The 27072-nt window shown below is 44.7% G+C and overlaps 1 protein-coding gene across 2 annotated transcripts in view; it reads left to right on the top strand.

Annotated features, from left to right (window-relative positions):
• Positions 1–27072, top strand: part of PTPN14 (protein tyrosine phosphatase non-receptor type 14) — a 174962-nt gene that overhangs the window by 66105 nt on the left and 81785 nt on the right. For both annotated transcript variants that reach the window (XM_047705313.1, XM_047705314.1), the window contains exons 2-3: positions 3033–3360; positions 15032–15201. In XM_047705313.1, the coding sequence (XP_047561269.1) occupies positions 3187–3360; positions 15032–15201 (344 nt within the window). In that variant the 5' untranslated portion in view covers positions 3033–3186. The remainder of the gene's footprint in view (positions 1–3032; positions 3361–15031; positions 15202–27072) is intronic.

The raw sequence follows: 27072 nt of genomic DNA, 5'->3' as shown, positions 1-27072 counted from the left end.
CCACATCTTCCTTATCCATTCGTCTGCTGAAGGGCATCTTGGTTCTTTCCACAGTTTGGCAACTGTGGCCATTGCTGAAATGAACATTGGGGTACAGATGGCCCTTCTTTTCTCTACATCTGTATCTTTGGGGTAAATACCCAGTAGTGCCATTGCAGGGTCATATGGTAGCTCTATTTTTAATTTCTTAGGGAATTTCCACACTATTAACACAGGTTTGATTGGTATGTTAAAATACGCAGAAATGATGTGGGAGTTCAGACAAAGAAAAAATACTTTGATGGGAGGGATCAGAGAAATCTATTGAAAGAGGCAGCTGCATTTCAATGGAGCAGTAAGGACTATGCAGTACTGGCATTGAGGGTTGCCTTTTTTTTTTTTTTTTTTTAAATCTTTTGACTATGAACATTTTTAGGTATGCAGAAAAGCCGAAAGAACAGTGCAGTGAATACCTTCCTGTACACCCACCATCTCGATTCAACAACTCTTAACGTTTTGTCATATTTGTTCAACTCTGAATTTATATATATATGTATTTTTTTAAGCCATTGGTGAGTCAGTTGCAGATATTATGACATTTTTACCCCAGATGTATCCATTAGCATCTCCTGAATCATTCTGTTAGGTGAGCACAATTCTGCTATCAAAAATGGAAGAAAATGATCAGTAATATATTAATGTCATTTAATTTCTATTCCCTATTTCATTTTTCCCTAATTGCCTCATGTCTTTTATAGCTATTTTTTTAACCCTGGATTTGATTAAAGTTCACACATTGCGTTTTGTTTTTAGAAGTCCTAAATCTCTTTTACCCAAGGGTCCCCCCTCTACCTCCATTCAGTATTTTTGTTTCACAATACTGACTTTTCAAATAAGTTTTCTTATAACATTTTTCTTGATACCTTACCTGGCAAGTTTCTTACAAATTGAAGATTTAAATAGTTTTAAAAATCTTTACAATAGGTACTTTCTAGGAGATATATTGCCTGATTGTCAGGTGTTGCTTCTGACCTACCATTTTTAGTAGCTAACATATTTAAAATATGTTGATCTTTATTCACAACAATAATAAAAGGCAATTGCAAAATGTTACAACTGTTTAGAAATGTATACAGTATAGAGGCTTCTGTTTAATATCACCTCTACTAGCTAGCCCTTGCTCATCCTTTTAGTGAACTTACATTCTTTCCCATTACTTTGCATGTTCTCGTTTATTACAAAAATTGGAATAATCTTTATTTTGTGTACGTTTACCTTTTATCTCACTAACTGTGCATTATGGATGGCGTCCTGTGGAATATACAGCACGGATTGTTTTTAATAGTGGCTGGGATCAACGTGTACCCAGCCAGCCACATTCTTTCACAGGTGTTTAAGGTGAGACATACCCAAATATAAAGTACCTGGCCCAGGACTAAAAATGTGGCCTGTGCCCACAGAGCAAATATTTTTCTTTGAGGCTCCCTGGTTAATTTAACAAGTTAAATCTCGGGGTCTTTGCTTCAACGAGTGAGGCAATGACTGTGTGAGTCGTCAACTCTCAAGGGCTCTGTGTTTGAATTCAGACTCTCTCTTTTTTTGCTTTTTTGGGTGGGTCCCTACATCGTCTTTCCCACAACTCTCAGATGGTCAGGTTGGCTGTCTTAGAGGTAAACATGACAGTCTGCCAACCCAAAGTGATTTAGAAACGTTAATAGATTTTACCAAGCCCCAGTCTCTAGCATGTGTATTTTAAGCCATCATAAAACATACCTGTCATGCTAAGGAATGTGCTGGAGGGCAGGCATCAAAGACTGGCCGAGGGAGTCTGGGGAGTGGTTTCTAAATATTAAAGCCACTTTATTTATTAATTCAGGAATTTCTCTAGGTAGTTCTCCTTACTTGCCCATCTAAGTGTTCAGAGGCTCAGAGGTAATTCTTTGGACAAAGAGGGTGAAGACAGGCTGAGCTGAATCTGCTTGAGTTAGGGAATCAAGTTAACAGAGCAATCACATCAGCAGGAGATGGTCTTTCGAGCTCAACGCAGAAGGGAGAATGGAACAGAAAGGCGCTCTGGACATTCCTGACTTCTTTGGAAGATAGTGGAGCTGTAGCTGGCTCAGGGTGGACCGGTAAATCCACTTTTGTTGTTATTGTTTTATTCTCCTGTTCTCCATGGCAGTGGTGCTGTCAGTCAACTTTAGTGGGACATCAGGCTGTCAGTACATCTCATTATTAGTAAATTTGGTGACCAGGCTTCTGCATCAAGCGTTTTGTTAGAGAGCAAAATGATGGTCCGGGGGTTCCACCCACCGAACTGTTTGGTGAAGAAAAACATCAAGAATTGTGATACTAAATACACAAAAGGATTCATGTATTTGAAACTTTTTAAAATGTTTTCTATCCTCCATTCTAAGTTTATGAAGTAAATTAGAAGGTAAAGCCAATAACAGAATAAGTATTAAAATAAAAATGAGGACACCTGTTAATGAAAAGGAGGCAGTGTTGCAAAGAGGGAGGAGGAACAAGATTAAGACCCCAAGTTCAGGATCAGCGAGTCACCAAAATCCTCGAACCTCACTTCTTTCTTCTGTGAAAGGGGGATCATAAAATCTACACCGCCGGGTTGTTCGTGAGATCAGAATGAGATAATCTATTTAGAAGTTAAACAGCGCTCGGATTCCACTCCTACTGCTTTCCTGAGTGGACGGGATGGTGCCGTGAAAAAGGCATGTGAGTTTAAGTTGCACAGACATTGGTGCGAATTCTGGCTTCGCCATTCACTCTCTGCATCCTTGAGTGAGTGCTTTTCATCTCTCTGACCCTTGGTGTCCTCAGCCTTCGAGTGGATTTTGTCAGACATCCCCTCCCCCCAAAAATAAGATAAGGTAAAGAGCATGGGCTCCACCAGGACACTTGGGAGCTGCAAAACTTGCTGATTCCTGAATCTCACGTTGCCCCGTCCAGGGCTGTGTGCTCGCGAGTGCGGAATACGGCCCCGGCACCTCTAGCTTCCCTCGCGGCCAATGACCTTGCTGCTTTTCCGTTTGCAGCCGTCCTCCGGAGGGCCGCGCTGGGCATGGATACCTTTCTCCGCGTCTGGAGGAGCACGTGCCATAGTGTCATCGACCAGTCACGACGCTGCTAAGGCCGTCCCAGGGACGCGGGCGCCAGCAGAGGAAGGCGGCGTCGGGCGGCCACATCGCCATGCCTTTCGGCCTGAAGCTCCGCCGGACGCGGCGCTACAACGTCCTGAGCAAGAACTGCTTTGTCACACGGATCCGCCTTCTGGACGGCAATGTGATCGAGTGCACGCTGTCGGTGGAGAGCACCGGGCAGGAGTGCCTGGAGGCGGTGGCCCAGAGGCTGGAGTTGCGGGAGGTAAGAGCGTGTGTGCGGGAGGGAGGGGGCGGTCTGAGCCGGAGCTCACTGAGGGGATCGGCCACCTGCCCGGCTTTCCAGCCCCAGCCCCGGGTGTAGGAGGATCCTGCTGTCCGTGGCATGGCTCCGTCTCACAGCTTCCGTGCGTCAGGAGGCCTGCCTCGGTGCCTGCTGTGACAGGTGAGGAACCCGCCCAGAGCTTGCAGGGGGTGGCGGCTTCCCTTTTGTTCCCACTGGTGAGGAGGTTTTTGGCAGGAGCGTCTCAAGTCATTGTCTCTCCTTCAGACCCTCGAGTGGGTAGCCGGCGTTCTGGCATTCCCGCTGCACGTCTGGGAGAAACACCCACGGAGGGGACAGATGCGGCTGCTTGTAGTTTTTGTTTGTTTCTCTGTTTTCCTCTTCAAAGAGGGGGCAAAACTGGAAAAGCATTTAAAAGGAGCCTGACCAGTGAGGCTTTCTGTGGGAGCTTGTAAATGGGCATTTTGTTCAAGATGCTCCTGACCCTCCTTTTCTTGGCGCCGTCGGTGAGACTCCTTCGGGCCTTATGCAAAACCGGGGTTGACCGTGAAGCGGTCACGTTATCACTCCTCAGGTTGAGACTCCTAGGAGGGTATGTCCTTTATGCCAGCACGCCCCACTTGTCCTAGCCTTACGGACATTCGGGAGAAGAGGCTTTGGTGAGAACCCCCCACCCCACTGCAGGTGTGTCCTGAGAGCGGGGAGGGGGGGCAGGCGGGGGGGGGTAAGGTGACGTGATACAGTGGTTACCAGCGCGGAAGGGACTGCAAGCCTCTGAGATCTGAGGATCAGGAGAAGCTCTGTGGTTGTCCTAGGCCCTATGCCCCGATTGCCCGCCACATCAGGGTAGTAGTATGCGGGGGGAGGGCCTGCTGGAAGTGACGGGGTTTGACGTCGTTCTGCACACCCCTTGGGGTCCACCGTCTTGCCACATCCATACAGGAATTGGGGTCCAGGAAGTTCTTCTCTCCCCTTGGTGTCCTACGCAGGCCGACTGCCGTCCTCCAGGGGACTGTGTCACCTGAGCACTTCTGTCTCCTGTCAGTCTTGGTGTTTATGCTTTGCTTTCTGTGATGGGGGCTTCCTTTGAAGTGTATTTTCTTGTGACGGAGATTGCCCCGTCCCACAGGTATGTGCAGCTTGGTAGCCGACCCAGCACAAAAACATGGGAAGTGGTGTGACCTTGCTGGTTGATCGCTGGTTCCTTTTTGCTTATTGGTAGCACATTTGGGTGTACATATTTAAATATATGCATGGCATAAAGGAGAAACCTCAGGTCTGGAGACCGGTTGGTAAGACTGGTCTAAATTTCTTGTGAAAAGTTTAGTTATAGATCATTCCACTTTTGAGGATTCTCAGTAACTCACATTAGGGTAACCATTCGTCACATGCACTGAGAGACACTACAGCATGCACTTGAGCAGCTGTAAGCTCAGTCTTTCCCGTCTTGAACTTGGGTTCAAATTACAGTTCTGTGACTTAGGAGGTAGGTGCGCTTGCAAAAGTTACTGCCCTCCTCTGGGCCTCCATTTTCTCACCTATAAAAGCAGAATAATGATGCTCACCTTATGTATCATATAGGGGCTGTTATAAATAATCAAAGACATTCAGTATGGGAAATGTTTAGTCCTGCATCTAATCATTTATAATTGTCTCAATTTTAGTGTCTTAAAAATTTTTGATTGAAGAAAATCTTGAGCAACCACAGTGTGCCAAGTACTGTGTTAGGACTTGATGAATGAACTTAAATAGGGTTTAATTCTGTCTTCAAGCTATGCACAGGTGAGTAGGGGAATCCAGCATTTAAGTGAAGCGAAGATGGGATGCGATCCATGCTGAAAGGCAGTGCAGGGGCAGGCCTGAAAGGCAATAGCTCCCCTTAGTGTTGTGCAGTACACAGTCAGTGCCACTGACCATGGCGGCCCTGGGAGGGGGAGAGGATGTTCGGTGAAAGACGAACAGAGCCTTTACTCTCTGAATGGGCACTTGAAGGAGGCCTAGGACTTCAGCAGGTGGAAAAGCAAGCAAGGCCACCCAGCGCATGGGGAGTTGGGTTTTGAGGATGCGAGGATTCAGAAGGACAGGTGCCGTTCTTGGGGGCTAAGAAGGCATCTCCGTGAGTCACCAGGTAGAGTTAGAGTCTGAGGTGCCAGGGGAGGGTGTCTGGAGACCGGCAGGGTAATAATTACTCTGAACAGACTTTTGTTTCGCTCAGCGAGAGGGCAAAGGTGAAACCCGGATTAACCCACAACTGTGTTGTCACAAAGGACAAAGCAGTAACGTCCAGGTTCTCCTGTCAGGTGTGGGTTGCAGTGTGATTGATCTTCTGATGCTCCTGTGGGGCCGACAGTTAACACGGGCTTCATCTTGACACGCTCTAAACGGGAGCATCCGCATTAGAGCAGATCACTTTCTTTTTTTAATTGTGTGCTTTTGTTCTGTGACAGATGACTTCGAAGCTCTGGCCTTTTGTGAGACAATACTTAGAGCTACTCTCAAACAGAAGGGTGAGATCAAGCAATCCACGGCTGTGTTCTTTATCTACACACACACACACACACACACATACACGCACGCTGGGGAGGAATGTGTTCTCCCAGAAGCAGGAGGAGGAGGGGATGAACACAGGGTCTGCTCTGCTCACTTGACTTTCTTTGTATTCAGGTCGTTTTCCAAATAGAGCTGATGGAGAGGAGAAAGTGAAAATCCGTCTAAAATATAGCAAAATGTTTAGTCTTTATTAAGGCTTGGAAACCAGAATACAGTGGCTATTTGGCTTTGCCATTAGAAGTGCTCTGGAGTCTAGATGTATCCTAGACTTTATACTGGGGCGCCTGGGTGGCTCAGTCGTGAAGCATCTGCCTTTGGCTCAGGTCATGATCCCAGGATCCTGGGATGGAGTCCCACTTTGGAGTCCCACTTTGGGCTCCCTGCTCAGCGGGGAGTCTGCTTCTCCCTCTCCCACTCCCCTGCTTGTGTTCCCTCTCTCCCTGTCTTTCTGTCAAATAAATAAATAAAATATTTAAAAAACCAATATATATAGATTAGCTTTATATTAGGAAAGGAAAATTAATTTTTGTTTAACTTTTGATCTACACTAATTATCATTTGTTTTGTCACTTTGTTTTATCATTTTAAAGAATCGATTTTTTAAAAAGATTTTATTTATTTATTTAACAGAGAGAGAGAGATCACAAGTAGGCAGAGAGGCAGGCAGAGAGAGAGGAAGGGAAGCAGGCTCCCCGCTGAGCAGAGAGCCCGATGTGGGGCTCGATTCCAGGACCCCGAGATCATGACCTGAGCTGAAGGCAGAGGTTTAACCCACTGAGCCACCCAGGTGCCCAAAATCCATTTGATTTCTTAAAGCCGTTTTGGCTTTATAGCAAAATTGAGTAGGAAAACAGAGTCTTATATACCTCCTGCTCCGCCAGTCCCACACCCTCCCCCACACCGGAGTAGAGCATACGTTACAATCAGATGAACCCACGTTAACACATCAGTAGCATCCGGCTCCGTAGTTTACGTTGGGGTTCACTCTTGGTGTTGTGCATTCGGTGGGTTTCGACGAGTGTATAAGGACACGGATCCATGTGGCCGACTTTTTGAGAGCCACGCCTGGTCTTGAATGGACCGATGTGCTGCCATTTCAGATGGCATCTAGAGGACCCAGGCCAGGCTCGTTGTCAGCAAATGCAGTCAAGGCCGGAGGGAAGCTGCATGGGAGAGGGTCCCTGCTCCCAGCAACCCTGGAGTTTAGAGATGAGGACAAACAAGGAACAAAGCAAAGGGAACAGCCCGTGCTGAGGTACAGAAACAGGAAAGCACATGGATTTTCAGGGAAGGGCAGAGTTCATTTTGCACTGATCTGTGTCTGTGTGTGTGCATGTGTGCGTGCACGTGTGTGTGGAGGGGTCCCGGCAGGGAGGGTAGGAGTGTAGGAAAGCAGGCGGGAATCTGCTTTTGAGTGGTTTGATGTGTGTGGCTGGGGAGTTTCAGCTGGATTCTGTTTCTGAAATGTGTCACCAAAATAATTAAAATAACCGCCACCTTTTAACACGCTGCCTCCTGGGCTGAGCACCCTCCCCATATCCACTCACCGAGCTCTCTGAACTCCTTGAGGTGGCTCCTGTGGCTGTCTCCGTGGGACAGACAGGGACACCGCAGCACAGGGTGACCCGCTGGCCGTGCGGAGCTGCCTCAAGCCCAGGTGGGCAGACTCTGCCACTCTGGTTCCCAGGCTGCCTGTGTAGCCGCAGAAAAGGAGCCGCGGCGAAATACTTTGGGAGACATCCTCATACATGCTGTTTTTTTTTAAAAAAGGTATTGAACTCAGTGTTTCACCATTATCTTAGCCTCCTGTTAAATCCTCTTTGAACCGTTCGGGGAATAAAGTGCTGCGGTGAGATGAGAAGCCATCTGAGGGTTTCAGGGCAGTGTGTGACATGAACACCTTGCATTTTAGGAAAAGTACCGAATCTCAGAAAGAGAATGAGGATGAGGTGATGGGAGAGACAGAGGGCAAGCTGGGTGGACTGAACAATGGCCCTGTGAAGAAGAAATAAAATGAACTCCTTAGGTAAAAACCATTTTTTAAAAATTGTTTTAAGTTTAGGAAAAAAAATTAGGTATGAATTTCTGGCTAAGAACTCTTTTTTTTTTTTTAAAGATTTTGTTTGTTTATTTGAGAGAGAGAGAGAGCACAAGCCCGGGGAAAGGCAGGCAGAGGGAGAGGGAGAAGCAGGCTCCCCGCTGATCAGGGAGCCCAATGTGAGACTTGATCCCAGGATCCTGGGATCATGACCTGAGCCAAAGGCAGACACTTAACCTGCTTAACCAACTGAGCCCCCTAGGGGCCCCTAGGAACTCTTATTAAGGAAAAGAGACTCAGAAAATTAGAATTCTGATAATATGGTTAAACATGTTTGGATTTATGGACATCACCCTTTTCCTATCCTCAAATGAGATTGTAGGTGGAATTCAGTGTATCAAATGGAGCTGTTCTTTAGCAGAGGGGATGGATACCTGCAACCCTGTGTCCTTGTGCCCTTCCTACCTTCCCGTACAAGCTGAAAATCACTGACCTAGGTTAAGAGAGAAATAGCTAAAACAATGTGTCTTATGTCTGACTCTCATATTTAGAAAATCAATGCATGGAGAAGCAGCGGGGTCGATGGCTATGAATGTGAGCGTGGACCTGAGTCTGAGCCCTGCCTCTGCCACTCTTACCTTGGTAATCTTGGATAGTTGCTTGGCGGCTCTGGGCCTCTGCCTCCTCCTCTGTTATAGAGATGGTGAGGGTAGTAACCTCCATGAGTTTTGGGGAGGATGAAAAGAGTTAGTTTTTGTAGTGTTGCCACAGTATTATAGAGCTTGGCACATGGGAAGCTCTCAATGTGTCTCCTCTGTGAGACACCACGTGGGCTCTCCAGACTCTGCCACACCTCCAAAGAGTGGGCTCTTACCCTTTTTTAAGTCGGCTTGTTTCACTTTTAGATGGCTTGAATTGTTAGAAACTGAGATCATACACGGAGCCAGTGTCTTTCAATTTCTTGAACAGTGATTAAGATTGAATTGTCCAATATGGTAGCCACTGGCCACATGTGGCCACCGACCACTTGATGTGTGGCTAGGTTAAACTGAGATGTGCAGTTACTGTAATATACACATCAGATTCCCAAAATCTAGTACGATAAAAGTTAAAATAGCTCTTTAATCACTTTCATATTGGTTACATGTTGAAAGCGTACTATTTTGACTATATTATTTTAAATAAAATTTATTAAAATTAATTTCACTTCTCTGTACTTTTTTAATGTAGCTATTAGAAAATTTAAAATCAAATATGGGCATTACATTATATTTACATTATATTTCATTACATTATATTAAACAGTACTCTTCTAAGAAAGGCAAGGAGGCCATGTTAATAAGGAATATTAAGAACCATGTTGGAATATTAAGAATTCCAATAAAATGTAGAAATATGCTGGAATTATTTCCTTTAGGGATATTCCTGACTCTGCTTTTTATTTATTTTTTTTTTGAAGATTTTATTTATTTATTTGACAAATCACAAGCAGGCAGAGAGGCAGCCAGGGGCGGGGCGGGGGGGAGGTAGGCTCCCTGCTGAGCAGAGAGCCTGACACGAGGCTCGATCCCAGGACCCTGAGATCATGACTTGAGCCAAAGGCAGAGGCTTAACCCATTGAGCCACCCAGGCGCCCCTCCTGACTCTGCTTTTAATTAAAGAATAATAAATGGAGGAGGAATAAATACTTTCACAAAGGTACCTTCCTGGCTAAACTCTATTCAAGATAGGACCATTGTTTATCAGGAAATTTGCTCTTGGGAATGGCAAATTCAGTAACTCTTGGCCCTCTGCTATGGCTAGACTAAGAGCCCTGGTTTCTAAAGGAGACTTAAAAAAAAAAAAAAGCCCTAATAATATCCTAGGGTGGACGATGGTCCTCAGACTTACCTCTTTATCTTTTGCAAATTTGTTTTCATTTTGAACTAAAAGGTGATTTGTCCCAAGCTATGGACTACAGTAGAAACGTCCACATTTTGCTGTTTTCACTAATGGCTAGAATTTGTAAAGATACTGAATCTTAACCAGCTTAAGCTAACTTACATTAAGGACATTTCTGTGGTTTGATTTTACGCGAATTTTGTGGGCATTGGTAACATAACGTGCGATGATGCGAGTATTTAGTTCAGTGGAATACCTCGTTTCCTGGCCTGGTAACAGCAGAGCTGGCTGCATCTGAGAGCCCGAGCCTCACCATATCCGTATATGTTTGTGTTTGCACAGGACCAAAATCACACCAATCAGGAATCAGCTGAAGAGTAGACCTCTGGGAGATCTCTGGTCTTTGAATGTTGTATTGCTTTTTGTCTTTGTGAAGATTATAACGTGAGATCTTGTTCGCATACTGTCAGTTCTGGGAGGCAAACTGGTAGCAGTGTCTGTTTTCTAGACAGAGAGAGATGGCAGGTGAAATACTTTCCCATCTTAACTTACAAGTCTTCATCTTTCTGGATTTTTTGAGTGAGCTGCCCAACCTCCGAAGAGTGATTTTTCCACCCCTTGGCTGTGAGGTTTGCTTTTTGGGCCCATGTTACTCTGCAGTCTCTTTTCCCATACTTTTAGGAAAGATGGGCAAGGCAGAGGAAGATGGGGTGGTTGTTAATTACAGATGCGTTGGTTACAGAAATCCCAGACCTGCCCAGAGTAGAGGTGGAGGCACACAGGCTGTTCGCTGCTGTCCTCCCAGTCCTGTCCAACGGTTTATTTTCCAAAGCCTTTGGAGTGAAATGGCATCAGGTGCTGTTTCAGAGTCTGCTTCTAGTCATCTTTTGAAGCATTTTCCATGCCTCAGTGAAAGTTTTAATACTGGTGTGTAATTCCCATCTATTTTATGTGGAGGCATACCAACTCTTTCTTAATTTACAACCGAAGTGCTGGCTATGACAGGCAACGTAATGCAAGATATTTTAAACTCTTGCTTCTGGATGATTAACTCTTCAAAATGCTTGAGATAAGATCATGGGTTTAATCCCTGGTAATTGCCAAGGCTGCATCTGTAACCCTTGCAAATAGCATCAAAGCCATACCATTGGTCGCAAAACTGGAAAAACAAAATCCTCAAAGAATCTTTCCCTATTAATAATAGCTCACGTGGGGGATACCACCATCTCTCCAGGTAAATGAACAAACGACAAAAACCCAAACTATCTTTAAAGGCCTTCCTTCACTAGAATCTTTTTCTTGGAACTGAAGAGGGATCTTCCTTTGGTCCTAAAATACTCACACACCAGTCTGCCCCTCAAAACTAGCATATTTTGATTGCACGCATACATTGCTGCTTCCTCCATTAAAGTGAAAAACTCCCAACCAAACAGACCGGGAAACCACTCATAGGAAAATGTCATGTCCGTGTGTGTCTTTCCTCACACTGTTTCCTAGTAGTGCCTTTTTAGTCCTTGCTCTGGAAACTGGCTCTTCTGTCTTTTTCCCTCATTGCAGTGAGTTCATTGCAGAACCCAAAGCACCAGACCTGTTTTCCAAGGAAAACCAGAGAAATTAAATGGGATTTATAGCTCACCCAGAAGATCATTAGGATTGGCTGGACCTGGCTTAGGTTTGCACCTTCAGAGAGAAATAAAAGCACCCGGGGGAATTACTTGGGCAGTAGGATGGGATCCTTGGGGTCAGGGAAGAGGTTGTTCCTATTTGGAATCACTCTACCACAGTCTCCTGAACTATGTGGCAGTGGTTAGCAGGGGAACTCAGCTTTCAGGATTCAGCGGGAGTTTTAAGTTGGCAAGTCAGTTATGAGCCAGCCTGGTGTGGTCCCAGCTGGGCATCCTGATGGGATTAATGGTCCCTTGGCTAATACACAGGAGGTTGATCAGTGCACCTTGCTAGTTTCAGGGAGATGTTCGTTTCTTGTGCCTTTTCCTGGGAGCCACTGTATAGACGTGGCGGCATAAACCCGTGCAGGGAGAACTTTGAGACCGGGTCTTTTTTCTCTGTTGAATACTCCAGGGGAGGATATAACTAGAGGGAAAACGGCGGAGGTGGTATGGTGGCAATGGAGGAAGTTACCTGGTGGGGATCTGGTCAATGGATTTCCTTTCCCACGAGATAACAGAATTCAGCATCTCTAAAATTGCGTTATTCTGATATCTTCCAGGTTACTTGCCTCTCTCAATTCGCCCTTGTGCCGGACACCCCATTTCTTGAGTAGTTATGTAGTTATCTCATTGGATAAATGCAGAGTGGGTCACTCAAATATTCTGTGTCCTCTGCAAAATACCACATTGCAGCAGCAAAAACACTTTATGCCATGAATTAGGTTTTTGCAGTAGAAGTGGTTTATGTCGTGATTCACAGCTCTGTGCTGTTCATTGTGGCTCAAGACTGTTACTGTGATTTCTCTTGTACCTCATCCTCCTTTTCATCATAGGCACGTGAGCGCTTGTGTCTGTGTACATGCAAGTGCGTGTGTCTGCCATGGAACATTCTTAGTGTGCTTTTGGGGGAAGATCAGGTCTGATTTAATGATTGGGTGGGTCGGAGTGAGAAAAGGAAATTTAAAATACTAGCCTTGAAAGCACAGGAGTAGTAAAAATTTTAAAAATTTTTGTTTTGGGAGGGGGGCAAAATTGGTTGTAGAATGTGGATGCAGTGGACCCATTCTGTTTTGAATGTTACTCATTGGAGCGCATGTTGTCATGTGAATGAAGTATAGATCATGAAATTATACCCCCAAATGTCAGGACTGCATTTAGTCAAAGTTAATAAATCATGGTTTGACCTGTTAAGCAATTGCAAAGCTTGTCTTCCCTTTCTCCACCCAGGCTTATGAAAGGGCTCTTTTCCAATGAAAATAACTATTACATAGCATGTAACTATTTACATATGTTACCTCATTTATTCTATGCACTCACTCCTAGCCACCCGAAAGGCAGTGGCATACCCTGTGCACCATACAGGAATTCAGTAGAATCCCTTTTCAGAGAGTTTATTAAATTAAGTACCCAGATTACCTCATTTTCAGGTTGGCTTAAGCCTATATCATAGATCCCCTGGGACAGCATCAGGGTGATAGTCCAGTGTCCCCTAACACCCATAAACCTCTAAATAAAATCTTAGGGGAGGCACTATTTTGCGATTTATTTTTTTCTTAAACCTTTTAGGTTTTTATGTTATTTATAGGCCTTCCAGCTTCTCCTTTTGCCTGCTTTTTCTCATTTATTTTCAGATAACTTCTGTTTTCTAATTCTATGGTTCATAGACATGCCAGGAGTGCTGGTGAAAAAGATTCTTGAGACTTGCCTGCTTCCATTTACCCATGGTGGTGATGGTGGCGATGGTTGTGGGTTGTGGTGGTGGTGATGGTTGTAGTTGTGGTGGTGGTGATGGTTGTGGTGGTGGTGGTGGTGGTTGTGGTGGTGGTGGTGATGATAATGATGGTGGTGATGTGGTGGTGATGATGGTGATGGTGATGATGATAGTGGTCATGGTGGTGGTGACCATGGTGGTGGTGGTGATGGTGGTGGTGGTGGTTGTGATGAGGGTGATGATAACAGTAGCAGTGACAGAAAGCTCCACTTCAGCTCCACTGCTGAAGTAGTTATTAACGTGTGCTGTGCGCACAGTTCAAGACATGATCTCATTTATGCCCCTCACAGCCTGTGGGCGATGGCTGTACGCATCATCCCCATCTTACAGATGAGAAAGTTTTGACACTCTGGAGGCTCAGCCACTTGTATGGAGTTATTAAGATAGTGAGTGCAAACGCCGTGAGAGGAATGGACTTCACAGCCTGTTTTCCTTCTGTTCAGCCACATTTCATTTCCTCTATATCATCCATCGCATTGGAACAACTAACAGACTCCCTTGAAGCTGGAAAGTGAATGGTAGGGTCAGAATTCACTCAAGCAATTGGTCCAAGCTGATGGAAATCGAACCTTGGCTCTGTTTGCTGGCATTCTGTTGCTCAAGAAATGCATAGATTCCTCCTGTGAACTTGCCCTTTTTAGAACCTCCTGGAGTTAAGCTGATGAAGTCCTTGTTCTCCTCTGAAGGCACGTGCATTTGCAAATATCCTGTAGAGTATGTGGGTCCTTTAAGCAAGGACATGTCTGGTTTTCTAGTGAAGTCAGAGTCAAAACTTTTATTACAGATTTTGGTAGGGTTGTGGCAAGGATTGAGGAGACAGCCAGATGCGGTGGGAACATCTGCACAAGAATGCCTTTGGAAATTAAACATTGCAATGAAAACATTCTTTTGAAGGCAGATTTCCAGGTGTGCTGTGAACCGTTCTAAGCTATAATTGAAATCTAAAAGAATATTTCAAAAGCAGTGATCTATTTTTTGGTGATTGTTGTGCTAATCCTGAAATCCTAGCATGAATTGATGTAAAGACAGGATTGGATGCATAAAAGTACCCGTTTTAATCATTTAGCACGTTGTTCAAAACTAAACTGGTTGAGGCTTCACGTCTAAGGGTGAAAATCTCACTTTCATCTATCAAATCCCACCATAAGCTGCCAAGAACAGCCACCAGGGGCTCCTGCGGCCGCTGTGAGGACACCCTTCTATTCTCAAAGCTTGATGTGGGGGAGAGATTTGCTGCAGTTCATGTATAATGAAGTGGGAGAGGCCGATGTTTTTCGAAGTACTTCATAAAACTCAAAATGAGTGAATCCGTTTTCTGTTAAACTCTGGAACTGGTGTGTGGAACCAGCCTACAATGTGGAAGCCTTCAGCTGGCAGAAGGTTTTGTCTTAGGAGTTGAGTAATAAGTCACTTTGCAGCAGGTGCAAGAAATGTGTTTGCTTTGCCAGCATGTTCCGCGTGAGACGGCGAGGCGCTCAGAAGGCATGGGAAAGTCGGAGAAAAGCCAACACTTGCCCCCACCCTGTCCCCACCCCCTTACCAAACACAGGAGCACCGGTACCTACGTGGTCCAGCGGTAACCGTGGGTACGATACTCAGTGTAGACCGTGTGCGAGTGCTTTCTTTGAGCTAGCCCCAAAGTTAGAAAGATCCTCATGTGTGAGCTGGGAGACCAAATGTTACACGAGGCGCTGGAGTCTTGCCCCCCACAAGCTGAAACTGATGCTGTTTTACCCTTTTATCTAGACGCACTACTTTGGCCTTTGGTTTCTCAGCAAGAGCCAGCAAGCACGATGGGTGGAGCTGGAGAAACCTCTGAAGAAACATCTGGACAAGTTTGCTAATGAGCCTCTGCTTTTCTTCGGAGTCATGTTCTATGTGCCAAATGTGTCATGGCTACAGCAAGAGGCCACAAGGTAGGTGCATTTCTTCCTGAGTTCCGTGTAAGGGTGTGGATTAACCGCGGGGCTTCAGATGAAGTCGATGAGCAGGTTGATGGAGGGGTGTGTAGGTGTGCAGGGGGGAGGAGTGGGGAGCCGTTGGGGATTGTTTACCGGTTGCTTTGCAGCTTTAGAATTGTGGTTTGAATCCGTGGTGCTCATAACCCCAGTCGGTCCCTGTGATGCTAATAAGGTGGCAAGGATCCTGAGGCTGAATGAGGTTGAATGTGGTGTCCAGCCGTGTAGAAGCATCCATTGGAGACTGTGGGTAGAATAGATGTGCCAGGATTTCGTAAAGAATTAACCACCTTGTACTTGTTTGATCTACCCTTTCCCTTAAAATGCTCCCAAGCAAAATGTAGCAACAGATTTTCGATTTGAGAAGGTAAGTGACGATGGGAGCAGAGTTGAGGAGGATGTTGAGAGGGCGAGAGTCTTGCTTGTCCTTGGTCACAGAAGAAGGGACAGGAAGCCATTGGTAGAGAGGAGACCTGGTATCGGGCCTCCCCTCCTGCTCGTGGGCTGTTTTCCCTCAAAGAAACCACCTGCCATCCTTGAAATGGCACTTTTCCCTCATCTGTAAAGTGAGGGATTTCCTGTGTTTCTCAAGTTCTGCTAAGTGTGCAGTTCCATGAATGAAACAGTTGGTGTTGGCTGGTGTTAGTGCAGTTCCCTTATTGGTCAGAGTTTTGCATTAAACTATGTAGAGGGGTCATATCTCATCAAACGGTTCTTTCTGTAATAAAGGAAATTGAATTAACCCTCTCTTGCTCACCTTTTACTTGGATGATGGCATTTGGAGTACTTGGGAAGCAATGCTAGTGACATCCTGAGAAGGAAGGAACAGTCTTGACTACTGCACGTGTTTCTTAGATTTTATACTTTTAAGACAAGGAGGCACTTAAAATTTTTATATACATTTTACAGTGATAGTTGGCATCTTCTTTTTTTTTTTAAATCAAAAACTACTATTAACTAGGAGCTCTTTCTGTCAGCAGAGGCCATGAAATAGCTCACAGCCTCATCCAGAAACCCATGTTCAGTCTCCCAACTGTCATTTATTTGGGTGGACGCTGTGCACCATTTTCAAGTTTGTTCGCTTACGTAGGTTCCTTCTCGGGCAGGAAGTTATTAACTCCTCAGAATGGGACCATATTCCCTGGCTCCTGAGGCCTCCTTCAGTACCTCACACAGGGTCAGGAGGACGGCATTAGCCTCAGACTATGAAATGCAAGGCGGTAGGTAACAAGGATGAAACCCGGCCTGTGAGTTCACACATCTGGGGCAAAGTTCAGTCTGTAAGAAAACAACAAAGTGTTGCTGCTCTGGACAGGGTCCAGAATATTCTTCCGTAAGGACTGTCGTTGAGGAAGAGCCATTGAAGTGACTGTGAGGGACTCAGCAGTGGTGCTTTATGATGCCGAAATACGTTGGTTAAGCTTAGAAAAATGAAGACCTGCAAGAGTGCCGTAGCTGCCTCTGGAAATTGGAAGACTCTTGTGGGAAGGGAATTCTGTTAGTGCTGCAGCACAAAATTTGGGCCCATAATAAGTGACCTACAAGGAGTTGAAAGACTTTGGTTATTTGACTCCACACAGGAACACTCTTTCTAGTAATTTAAGCCAAAAAAAGGTGGAACAAGCAGACTTACAAAAGGGTGAGTGTCCTGGCTTCAGTGGGGTGGCACTGACTGGACAGACGGGGTGGTATCTTGGAGAGGAGACCCCCACATTGCGTAAGGTGTTGGACTAGATCGGTGGTTCTCAAAGAGACCAGGGCCTGCTCCATCACGATTACCTGCAGCATTTCCTATACATGTGGGTCTAGGGCTGTAACAGAAGTCTGAATCGGGATGTCTGGGGCTAGGGATCGGGAGAATATATGGATTAAAATAAACAATATTCTCAGGTGGTTCTGATACTCATCCAGACTCGGTAATTAACAAAATAGTTAATCTCTAAAGCTCGTTACAGTTTTAGATTTTCCTGGTAAGTAGACTTCATGCCATGTTATTTGACCGTCAATATTTGCATTCACAGGCTGACAAAGTGTTTAAATCTGAAAAACTGATGTACAGAATAAGAATTATGATGGTAGGGGTTGTTGAGACTGGAGATCAGGAAGGACTTCTTTTTCTTTAGATACTCTTTTTGCTCCCTTGGTTTAGTTCATTTCAGATGAGTTTCGATAAGGAGTGAACAAAATCTTTTCCAACCCAGGATTTTGAAGCAAACTCTGTTATTGTCTGAGCCGATCAACGAACAAAGACAATAAAACTTGAAGGCTATTTTTAGACTTAGACTTGGAACTAAACTGTATAGATGGGAGGCACATCCCTGTCTTTATGGTAAAGGATGTGTAAAGCTAGGAGCTAGGTTTGCATGAGGACTTGTGGGATTTTGTTTGGTTGGGTTTTTTCCCCCAGCATTGCAGAAATTTTCGTTGTTCCAAGGGACCCACTAGAATGTGCCAAGGGATGTCAGAGCAAGTGAAAGACTTTAGCTGGGGCGATGAGGAAATAAGAAGTTGTTAAGTACAGAAAGGAAAATTGATGGAGAAAGGAGAGAGAGAGCAGGGCATATTCTTGGGAAGTGACGCAGGTGTGATTGAGACATTTCCTGGGTTGTGGGCGTTCGGACTAGATAAGAGCACAAAGGAGACCTGGCTATGCCATAATACCATTTAAAAATGCTCAGGGTTCCTGGGTTTTGTGTTAGACACCAACGAATGAGCCGAACTCAGGGTGAAGAAGGCTACTCATGGTCATTAGGAGCTGGGAATCTGAGCCTTCTTGGGAGGTTTTAGAAGCATTGGGATCCGAACTGGATACTGAATCCGTCCTCCAGGCAGAGCAGCCAAGGAAGAAGCGGTGGTTGTGGTAGGGCAGCATTCCAGAGGAATGTTTCACAGAAGGCCGGGACAACGCTCATTAGGAGCAGCTAGTGACTAACTCTTCAGCCATTCGCTGCTCTCCCAGTCACCAGACATCTCAGGTGGAGCTGTGCCTTGGCATCTGGGAGAGCACCTGGGACCTGCCACTCAGACGGGGAACAGTTAGTCTTTGTGATGCCCCGCAGAGTAAGATATTTGCATAGATTAGAAATGGGAGTCTGTCTTTCATTGTGCGCAGCCCGTTGGAGGAGGCAGCCATTCAACCATCTGTGCTTAAAAAATAAGCCTTTGTCTGAAGCCAACCAAACTTGTTTTCACCCAACACATGTTTGCAAGGGTTTGGCCACTTCTATTTGAGAATAAAACAGGTTCTATAGCATTAGTAAGGCCCAGCCATTTCTGCTTTCTGAATAAGGGCAAAGAGTTTAGAATGGTTGCTTTGGGGGGGCGGTGTATGTGAACCCACATATATGAAGACCCATAGCAGTGGAAGGAGGACGTATGTAAAAGTTGTATATCCTGGGGTGCCTGGGTGGCTCAGTCGGTTAAGCCTCTGCCTTCGGTTCAGGTCATGGTCTCAGGGTCCTGGGATCAAGCCCCGCATCAGGCTCCCTGCTCGGCAGGGAGCCTGCTTCCCCCTCTCTCTCTGCTTCTCTGCCTACTTGTGATCTCTATCTATCAACTAAATAAATAAATAAAAAATCTAAAAAAATAAAAAATAAAAGTTGTATATTCCATCTCTTGTCCCCAGACAATCCTACCCTTGAAAACTTGCAGGTTAATAGACTACTGGGAACAACACAACGAAAATTTGAGAATGATCTTGATTGTAAACTATCTCAGAAAGTGGTTAACTTTATTAAAATTATCAGGGACAGATTTTTTAGATTAGAAAATTGAAAATGATCACATCCAGACTTTTTAAAATTAGAACATTGAGAAGCTCTGCTTTTTTTTTTTTTTTTTTTTGACATTAATTTTGACATACTGTGTTTCATCTCATCTCCTGGATATGATTTTTGAAGAGCAAATCTCCTCATAAGAGAAGGACATCTTCCAAGATGCTGTGATTGAGTTGGAGAAGAAATGAACAATTCAGGCCCTCCCTTTAGGTGATAATTGAACAAGAAGACGAAAGAGATCAAAAGGAGAGCACACACAGGAGTCCACATAGTAGGAAAAAAAAAAAATCTCTTGATATTCTTACAGAAGTGTGAAAAAGCTGAGACAAAGAACACACTAGTAGACAGATGGAAGATGAGTCATGAAACCATAGGAATTACAGAGATTAAGACCAGGGTTTGTTAACCCCACTGCAAACTAAGATGCATTACCTTGGGGCTTTGAAAATGTCAGTTTTCCCACTTTGGTTAAAATGACTCAAGGGATGGGACCACCATAATTTTTTCCATGTTGCTTTGTCTCTCCAGCTCCTTTCTGCCGGCTTCCCTGTTCAGCAGAGGGACTCTTGCTAGCGGTTCTCTTTTCCCCATTATGTTCTCCTCCTGACTCAAAGGAAAGATTTTTGTAATGTGTTTAAATGATTTGCATAGCAACGGGCTCCATATAAACACGGGGTTTTCAGATTTTTCTGGACACAGAAAGAGAAAAGATGGTTGGTGAGAGGTGGAGAAACCCTCCGTCAAACAGAAGGATCCTTAATAACAGCGAGGGGAAGCCAGAAAGCTGCTGGCTGAGGTGACTGCTTTTAGTTTAGGGCTGGGGGTTTTCCAAGTCTTTCTGCAGTGAGGAAGTACCTATTTAGTGCTTTTAGTACTAAAGAGAACACTTCGAAGAGAGGAGTTTTTTGCAGGGCGAATCTAGATTTCACTGTGTAAGCTACTGATGGTATGCCACAGTTTCTAAAATTTTAATTCCAGGACGTTTTCCTTTCACCGAAATAACGTCTGTCTTTGTATCAGTCCCTGGTGAATGGTGCGTTTGCACGGTGCCAAGGAGCTTCTGCTGGTCCTAATGAAGTCAGGTAACCTTTCCTTCCTACCCAGGACAGGTCTGTGGCCTGCCGGTTCAGGGGATGCTATCTGCCGTCCTAGAGGCAAGTGCTGTATGGAAGCAGAGCCCCTGCTCTCACCAGCACAGTCACTCCCCTTGCCAAGGACAGTCTTAGCACATCTGGTACATCTGGCGGCCTCTCCATGGCTGTGGGCCTTGTTCCAAGCTCCCTTGGTCGACTGGGTGCTGCCTCTGTTTTCTGCACTTTTCGCCTCCATGGGTCTCCCTCCTTTTCAGGCTCGCAGTTCTTCCGTCTCCCTCCCATCTTCTCTCAAGTTCTGGACGAGGAGGCTGAATTCTAGCCTGTCAGTTACACCTGCCAGTTATTATTATCAGAAGGACTTAAAAAGTACTTCATCTCTGCTTGGGCCCGGGTAGGGTTCTATGTTAAATGAAGTTCCTGTCTGGGAAACACTTATGGGACAGGGTGTCGTTTCATTAACTGGGAATAAATGCCCACATTGGAAACCGCACCGTTTCGGTTTCATAAAGGGTGGGGTGGTGGGGTGGGGTGCATTTTTTCGTGATGGTGAGTGACAGGGGAGTGAGGTTATTACATGTGCAGACTATGATGGGGGCCCATGGCGTATTGGCAGCAAAGCCAGCTTACATCCCCGAGAAGGCCAGAATGGTGTTTTGGTTTTGTGTTGTTGTTGTTGTTTTCTGTTTTGTTTTTAAACTAGGTTTCAGGAAGTAGTTCCAGTGACCTTACAGAAGCTTTCTTTACCTCCCCTTTCTCGTAAATACCGACGCTTTCCCGGGGTAGGCTCTTGCAACGTGCCTTGAGTGCTATTGTAAACAAGTCTGCATTCAACCAATGTTTAAAGTGTCTCTTTTAAAAGCTCTAATTATGGTAATGTTTCCATTTCCTTTTACAACACCATTTATTTTGTTCCTCTGGTTCTTTGAGTTCTTTATTATTTTGAAATGTCATTTTAATGGCTAAAGTTTACCCGTGGGCTGGGAAATAGGGACTCCCTTCAACTCAGACTTAAGATTCCGTGTGAGTCCCCCGTAGATAATATAATTTGCTGAGAAAGGCAGATCTTCCTCCGGCCAGCTACAGCTGGTGAATGGGGACTTGTTTTCTCTCTCTCTCTCTCTCTCGCTCGCTCGCTCTCTGTTGATGGTTGAGAATGGGGTTGTTTCTGCCAGATATTTTAGATATTTTAAGATGCCGTTGTTCCTGGGATTTAACCTTGAATGTGTGGGTAAGGTATTGTTTGATGAGAGGAGAGGAAAAAGTCTATAAAGAGCAGAGCGGTCTCCAAGGGAAGAACCGCTCCCCAAAAGAAGATTACTTGATGAAAATGTTAGTTGCCATTTGCGTTATTCTGCATTTCTGCCGAGAGGAAGCACCTGTTCTGTGTCAGGCATTTTGCTAGTCGAATCTTCACGATTCCCCTCTCGTCTGCAAAGAGCTGGGTCTCCAAGCAGTTTTTAGTTCATTTCCATGTATGTGATTTATTGCTGTTAGAGTTCGTCCTTAAAGCTAACACTGCTGACCCTGCTCGCTTCCTGGGGAAGGCCTTCTCACTGTTTCGGAGAAACCCCAAGAGCCTGGCAAGTGTCTTGCACAGGCCAGCTTCATGCGTCTGTGACCCAGGGGGTGGGTTGCCTGGCTCTGAGCTCAGAAAGGCCCCCGTGCTTGGGTTAAAGCTCTGCTGTGGCCCTCTTGAAATTCTTAATAATTTTTGAACCACGGACTCTGCATTTTTCACTGGACTCTCTGAATTATGTTGCCGGTCCAGCCTGGGAGAGCCTCCTACTTCTAGCTCTGTTCATTCTCTTCTTTTTGTTTTGATGTTACCTTAGGATTTGTTCTCAGTAATGGGTGGATCTGAGTCTACTGTTATGGGTGTGATCAAAGAGAAAAAGTAAAAAAAAAAAAAAAAAAAAAAAAAAAACAAACCTGTCCTGGAACAAAAATAAAATGTTCACTATCTATGCAAATACGAAAATACAAACGTGGCCCTGGTAACCATTTCTGCTCCTGGACCTGACTCACGGGAAAATCCTGCACAGTCCGGGAGCTGTTATAAAATCAATTTAATTTCCTTTAGGGAAGCTGATTGATTAGTGTATCTCATTCCTCATCTAGGATTTCTTCATATTTTACTGTGAAGATGACTCTACAAAGTTTATATGTTTCTTAATTAAATCAAGGGCACCCCTTAGCCCCTACTTAATTGTTGGTCTTCCGAATGCATGAGGGGGTGCTTGCTTGCCTCACTCCCTAACCTCCCTGTTCCAGGAAAAAGATACAGTTTGCAAGACATGCGGGAAGTTGTTAGCTATTTAGGCAACCTACTGCCATTAGAACAACAAAGTATAGGCAGATAAAGCAGAGTTAACCCTTACACATAATCTTTGTGGCTTTTTAAAAAATTCTTTCCCTTTAAGAAAGAGAAAACAAATAGTAATAAAAAATCAGTATATTTTAGTAATATCACTTGACAATATTATTCATTGTAGGTGTCCTGTAATGCATGGAAAAATGAGATTTTTTAAAAGATTTTTTATTTATTTATATGACAGAGAGAGACACAGTGAGAGAGGGAACACAAGCAGGGGGAATGGGAAAGAGAGAAGCAGGCTTCCCGCCGAGCAGGGAGCCCAATGTGGGGCTCAGTCCCAGGACCCTGGGATCATGACCTGAGCCGAAGGCAGACGCTTAATGACTGAGCCACCCAGGTGCCCTGAGGTTTTTTGTTTGTTTGTTTGTTTTAAGATTTTATTTATTTGAGAGAGAGAGAGAGAATAGCAGCTGGGGAGAGAGAAGGCAGAGGGAGAGGGAAAGGGAGAGGGAGGCCCAGGCTCAACCCCAGGACCCCAGGATCATGACCTGAGCTGAAGGCAGACACTTTACTGACTGAGCCACCCAGGTGCCCCGAAAAATAAGATTTTCAAAAGGAAATACATTGGAAGCATCATTCATAATTCAAAAGAAGCTCTGACATCTGATTTTTACCCTTTGTAAAACAAGATATACTCATGTATGTCTTAATCGTGAGTAAAGCAGAGTTTCCCCAAAACAGATGAAATAGTATACCTTAAAAAGCCTTTGCTTTTAAAGTGTTAAAATGATCTCATCTATAATCCTATAGTTCATGTGTTTGTCAGTATTTTATGATCTATCCTGAACTTTTCAAAAGCAAACAAGTATCGTGTTCCTATTAAGCCATTTTGAAAATAACTTAATTTCTTAAGCAAGGGTCATATTTGCAGTCTTTGTGTATTTCTTGCTTTCCAAAGATAAATGTATTCGCTTGTTCATTCGCTCAGTCGATTCCAGATAGTTCTTTATCAGAGTTACATTGCAGAAGACTGAGAAAGATTCCACATTTGACCCAGGGACTATCAAAGATTTGGAATCGAGCATGAACTCAAATTTTAGCATATTCTATTTTTTCAGAAGCTGAGTAGAACATGCTGATCCCACACAGCAGTGTTTACCTTCAGCTGGGGGGTGGAGAGAGGGGAAAACAAACAGAAGCTATGGGAAGAAGTGTTTGATCATGCCAAAGCATGCCAGCTACGCTCTATGAAATTTTAAAGACATCCACTTCCTTATGAAGGATTCTTCGGATTTGTAGGGGTATCATTATAATGGGTGGGATTACCAATGGTGTGGTAGTTTGAAAATGGGTTATTGAAAATCTTGGGAGGAGAGGGAAACACAGGGAGTAGAGGTTTTAGAATCCTTTGCTCTACCTTTTTCCTGGACTCTCAGGGCTGGGACCTTAGGTTGGGGTTGAATGGGTGTGGAGGAGGGGAAGGAAGAGACAGATGTCATGTTTTCACACATGACAGAGACCCACAGGCCCGAGCAGCAGCAGGATCTGGAAAGCACAGAAGCCTTCATTGTGCCTTATGGTAGAGCTGTTGTCTGACCCCATACTCGGCTTCCAGACCTCCTCTGTGGGGTTCTGTGCAAGAATGTAATTCACATTCCATCACATGATACAATTTAATAGTAGTAATAACGACGCTGGCCAGCATTTGTGTGTGAGGTGCTGTGCTAAGTATCTTCAGCCATTAAATTTTTCAGTCCTCTCCAGAACCTATGAAGTGGCGCTATTATTATCCTCCAAAAAAGGATTGTTTTCCTAACAGAAGTTTTCTTACTAATAAGTAGAGATTTCATCCATCAAATAAGCTGACTTTTATGTTACATTGCCCACCAAGTACATCTGTCCATATGTCCCCGTACTCCCCAGAATAACGGGGTTTAATTTTTACTGGAAGTGTCAAAAAAGAATTCTAGACAGCTGACGCTCCTGTGAGGTGAGAGGTGGTAAGCTGCTGCTGTTTGGGTGGATTCTGGTCTCCCAGTAGGTTTTGTTTCACCTGGACCATTTTCTATAAAATTGAATTTGGATGCCTTAAGTGTAGGCACGCACTCTGCAGTTTGTCCCGCTTCCCGCCCCGCCCACAGTGTTACAGTGGACATTCACTCCTTCCTGTGACCTGACTGGTCCTGTAGGCATTCAGACTATGGCCACTGTCCGTGTAACGTGAAGGACTTCTCAGTACTTGGGTCAACGCATACCTTTTCATTGGCCCACGTGGCTTTATGCCACTCAGCGTCTCACCGTCTAAATCCTTTGGCTACCTCCGGAGACTGTAGCTGGATAGGGGAGGATCATTTCCTTGAAGCCCTCATTTGAAAACTTTGTTTCTGTGTAAAATCACTCCAGGGTGCTAGATTACATGGCCCTGTACTTTATGTTATGGAGATGTAGCTCAGAGTTTCCAGATTTTTCTCCTTACTGCTTTCAGCATCTGCTTCATTCATAAAGGGTTCCATCCAGAAGAAAGGTGCCAGATGTTCTGTAGGCCAACAGAAAAAAAGTCACCAAGATCATAAGCAAACGTGGTCTGTTTGAGAAAGTATAGTTTTTCTTTTATCAAGACAGATCGAGCTTTACTAGAATTGTAGTTTATATCTAAGCATAGAACATCACACATTACAGAGACCCGTTGCTTCATTTTACAGATGAAGAAGCAGAACCAAGGAGATAAGGGACTTTGCCCATTGTCACACTTGGCCCATCGACAGAGCCTGACTCTTCATGAGGTGCTCGTATGATTTTATGTGAACCAAGCAGGCAGACACGGCAGAGCCCATGGATGGGATTTGTGTAAACTTCCAGAAACCCTTGCCCATCTTCCTCTCCCTTGCCCTGAGACAGCTGAGACACACTGGAACTGGAAGAGATGAGTTTTGTCCAAGGGAAGGAAGTAGTTCAGACAGAAGAAACAAAGAGCAGAAGAAAACAGGCACTTCTTTGAATGGAGTCATTTAAATAGTGAGCATTATGTAGAGGTTGGAACTAAGATGGGTTTTATTTAATGTTTTTATCAGTCATCTGCAGCCCTGGGCACAGAGGGAAAGTGCCAAGCTTTCAGATGACACTAAGCCCTTTAGAAGAGTGGAAAATTGAGACATTGGAAATAAACAGTAGAAAGGTGTCAGCTGGTGTCAAGTTACCAGGTGCGACTATGGAATAACGATCCTCCTTTCTGCTGCAGTTTGGGAAAGCAAGTGGAGCGGGAGTCATCATGGGGGGACATGTTGCAACATGTTTCATTTTACCCCAGCCGAACTCTTTCAAGGTCAGCCAGTCAATCTTCGCCTGCAGCTGGGGAGAGAGAGTAGAGGGCTCGCCAGCGTGAAAATGTGTTACTGTTATTCAGGGCAAAGCCCAGCAAATTTTATGTAAGTTGAACTACAAGCAAGTCGGAAACATGATACTTTAATAGAAACTCATGGAGATAAAGCAATGTTAGAAACACATGTTTTTTGACCAGGACAGATGTTGTGAAGGAGGTAGTCAAGACATTTATGAGGATAACTAAAGCAGGAAGCCGGTAGATCTGAGGAAAACTGGGAAAGTTCACTAACTTGGATCCTCATAATAAATGACCAACTGTGGATCCTGATGGAAGAATTCGAAGGCAGGTTATTCTATCTGCCAGGCTATGTTGTGTATTTAGAATGATGGATGGAATCAGCAAAGACTAGTGTTTGGTCTAATCTGCCAAAAAAAAGGGGGTGGTGGTGGTGGATAAAATGTTGTTCAAAAACAAAATGACGTTAGTAGCAGCACAGACCTGTAGTCAGAAGACCTCTCAGGTATTTGTTTCTTGGTCAGGCCCTGTAAGTCCCCAAAACTCACCTTCTGTGTTTATTGTCAGGAAATGGTATTAGCACAGCTTCAGAAAACACCTATCAGTGCGTTCAGTGCATAGTAGATATCCAGATTTTTTTTTTTTTAATTAAAAAAAGATCTGTTAGGAGGTAGTGACAGATTGCTGTGTCCCTCAGCAAGCTGTTGCAGGTAACTTAACAATCACCTGGCCCAATCAGTCCTGGCCCATACCACCTGGAAACACCCAGGGAGGTGCATTCTGGGAAATGTAGTTCAGCCTAGCCAAGTTGAAACATTGCAGAGCCATCGAGGGGCTTAGTACATAATTCATGATTAGCAGAGTCCAAATCACCGTTCAATGCTGTTGCATCCAAAGTTGGTACTGACTCGTGAGTTCCAGAAGACAAAATTACTCTCTTTAAAAGTTTTAATGTGGTTAGAGAACTTCAAATTTGTCCCATATTTTCTTGGACACTGTGAAAATAGAGTTGTGAAAACTCAAACAAAAACTGTGTTGTTATCATAAATACCTACTTCCCAAGGAAGTTCTCCATCCTCACCCCACTCCCACGTCGGGGAGCAGATCTGATCCAGACGGCCCAGGCTGGTCCTCTCGCTCTGCTGACGTTCTCAGATGAGCGTGAGCGAAGAGGATAAGGCAGGCCTGGCCTCGAAGCTTCACAGATGGTCAGAGCATCTGCTCAGGGTCTTGAAGCCAGGCTGGGCTGCGGCAGGAGGGACCAGGCTGACCTGATGCTAGTCTTGCAGTCTTTGTAACTTGAAGAGG

Source organism: Lutra lutra, chromosome 15, assembly GCF_902655055.1.
Source record: "Lutra lutra chromosome 15, mLutLut1.2, whole genome shotgun sequence".
NCBI classification, from domain to species: domain Eukaryota; kingdom Metazoa; phylum Chordata; class Mammalia; order Carnivora; family Mustelidae; genus Lutra; species Lutra lutra.
This window is presented reverse-complemented; position numbering and strand designations above follow the sequence as displayed.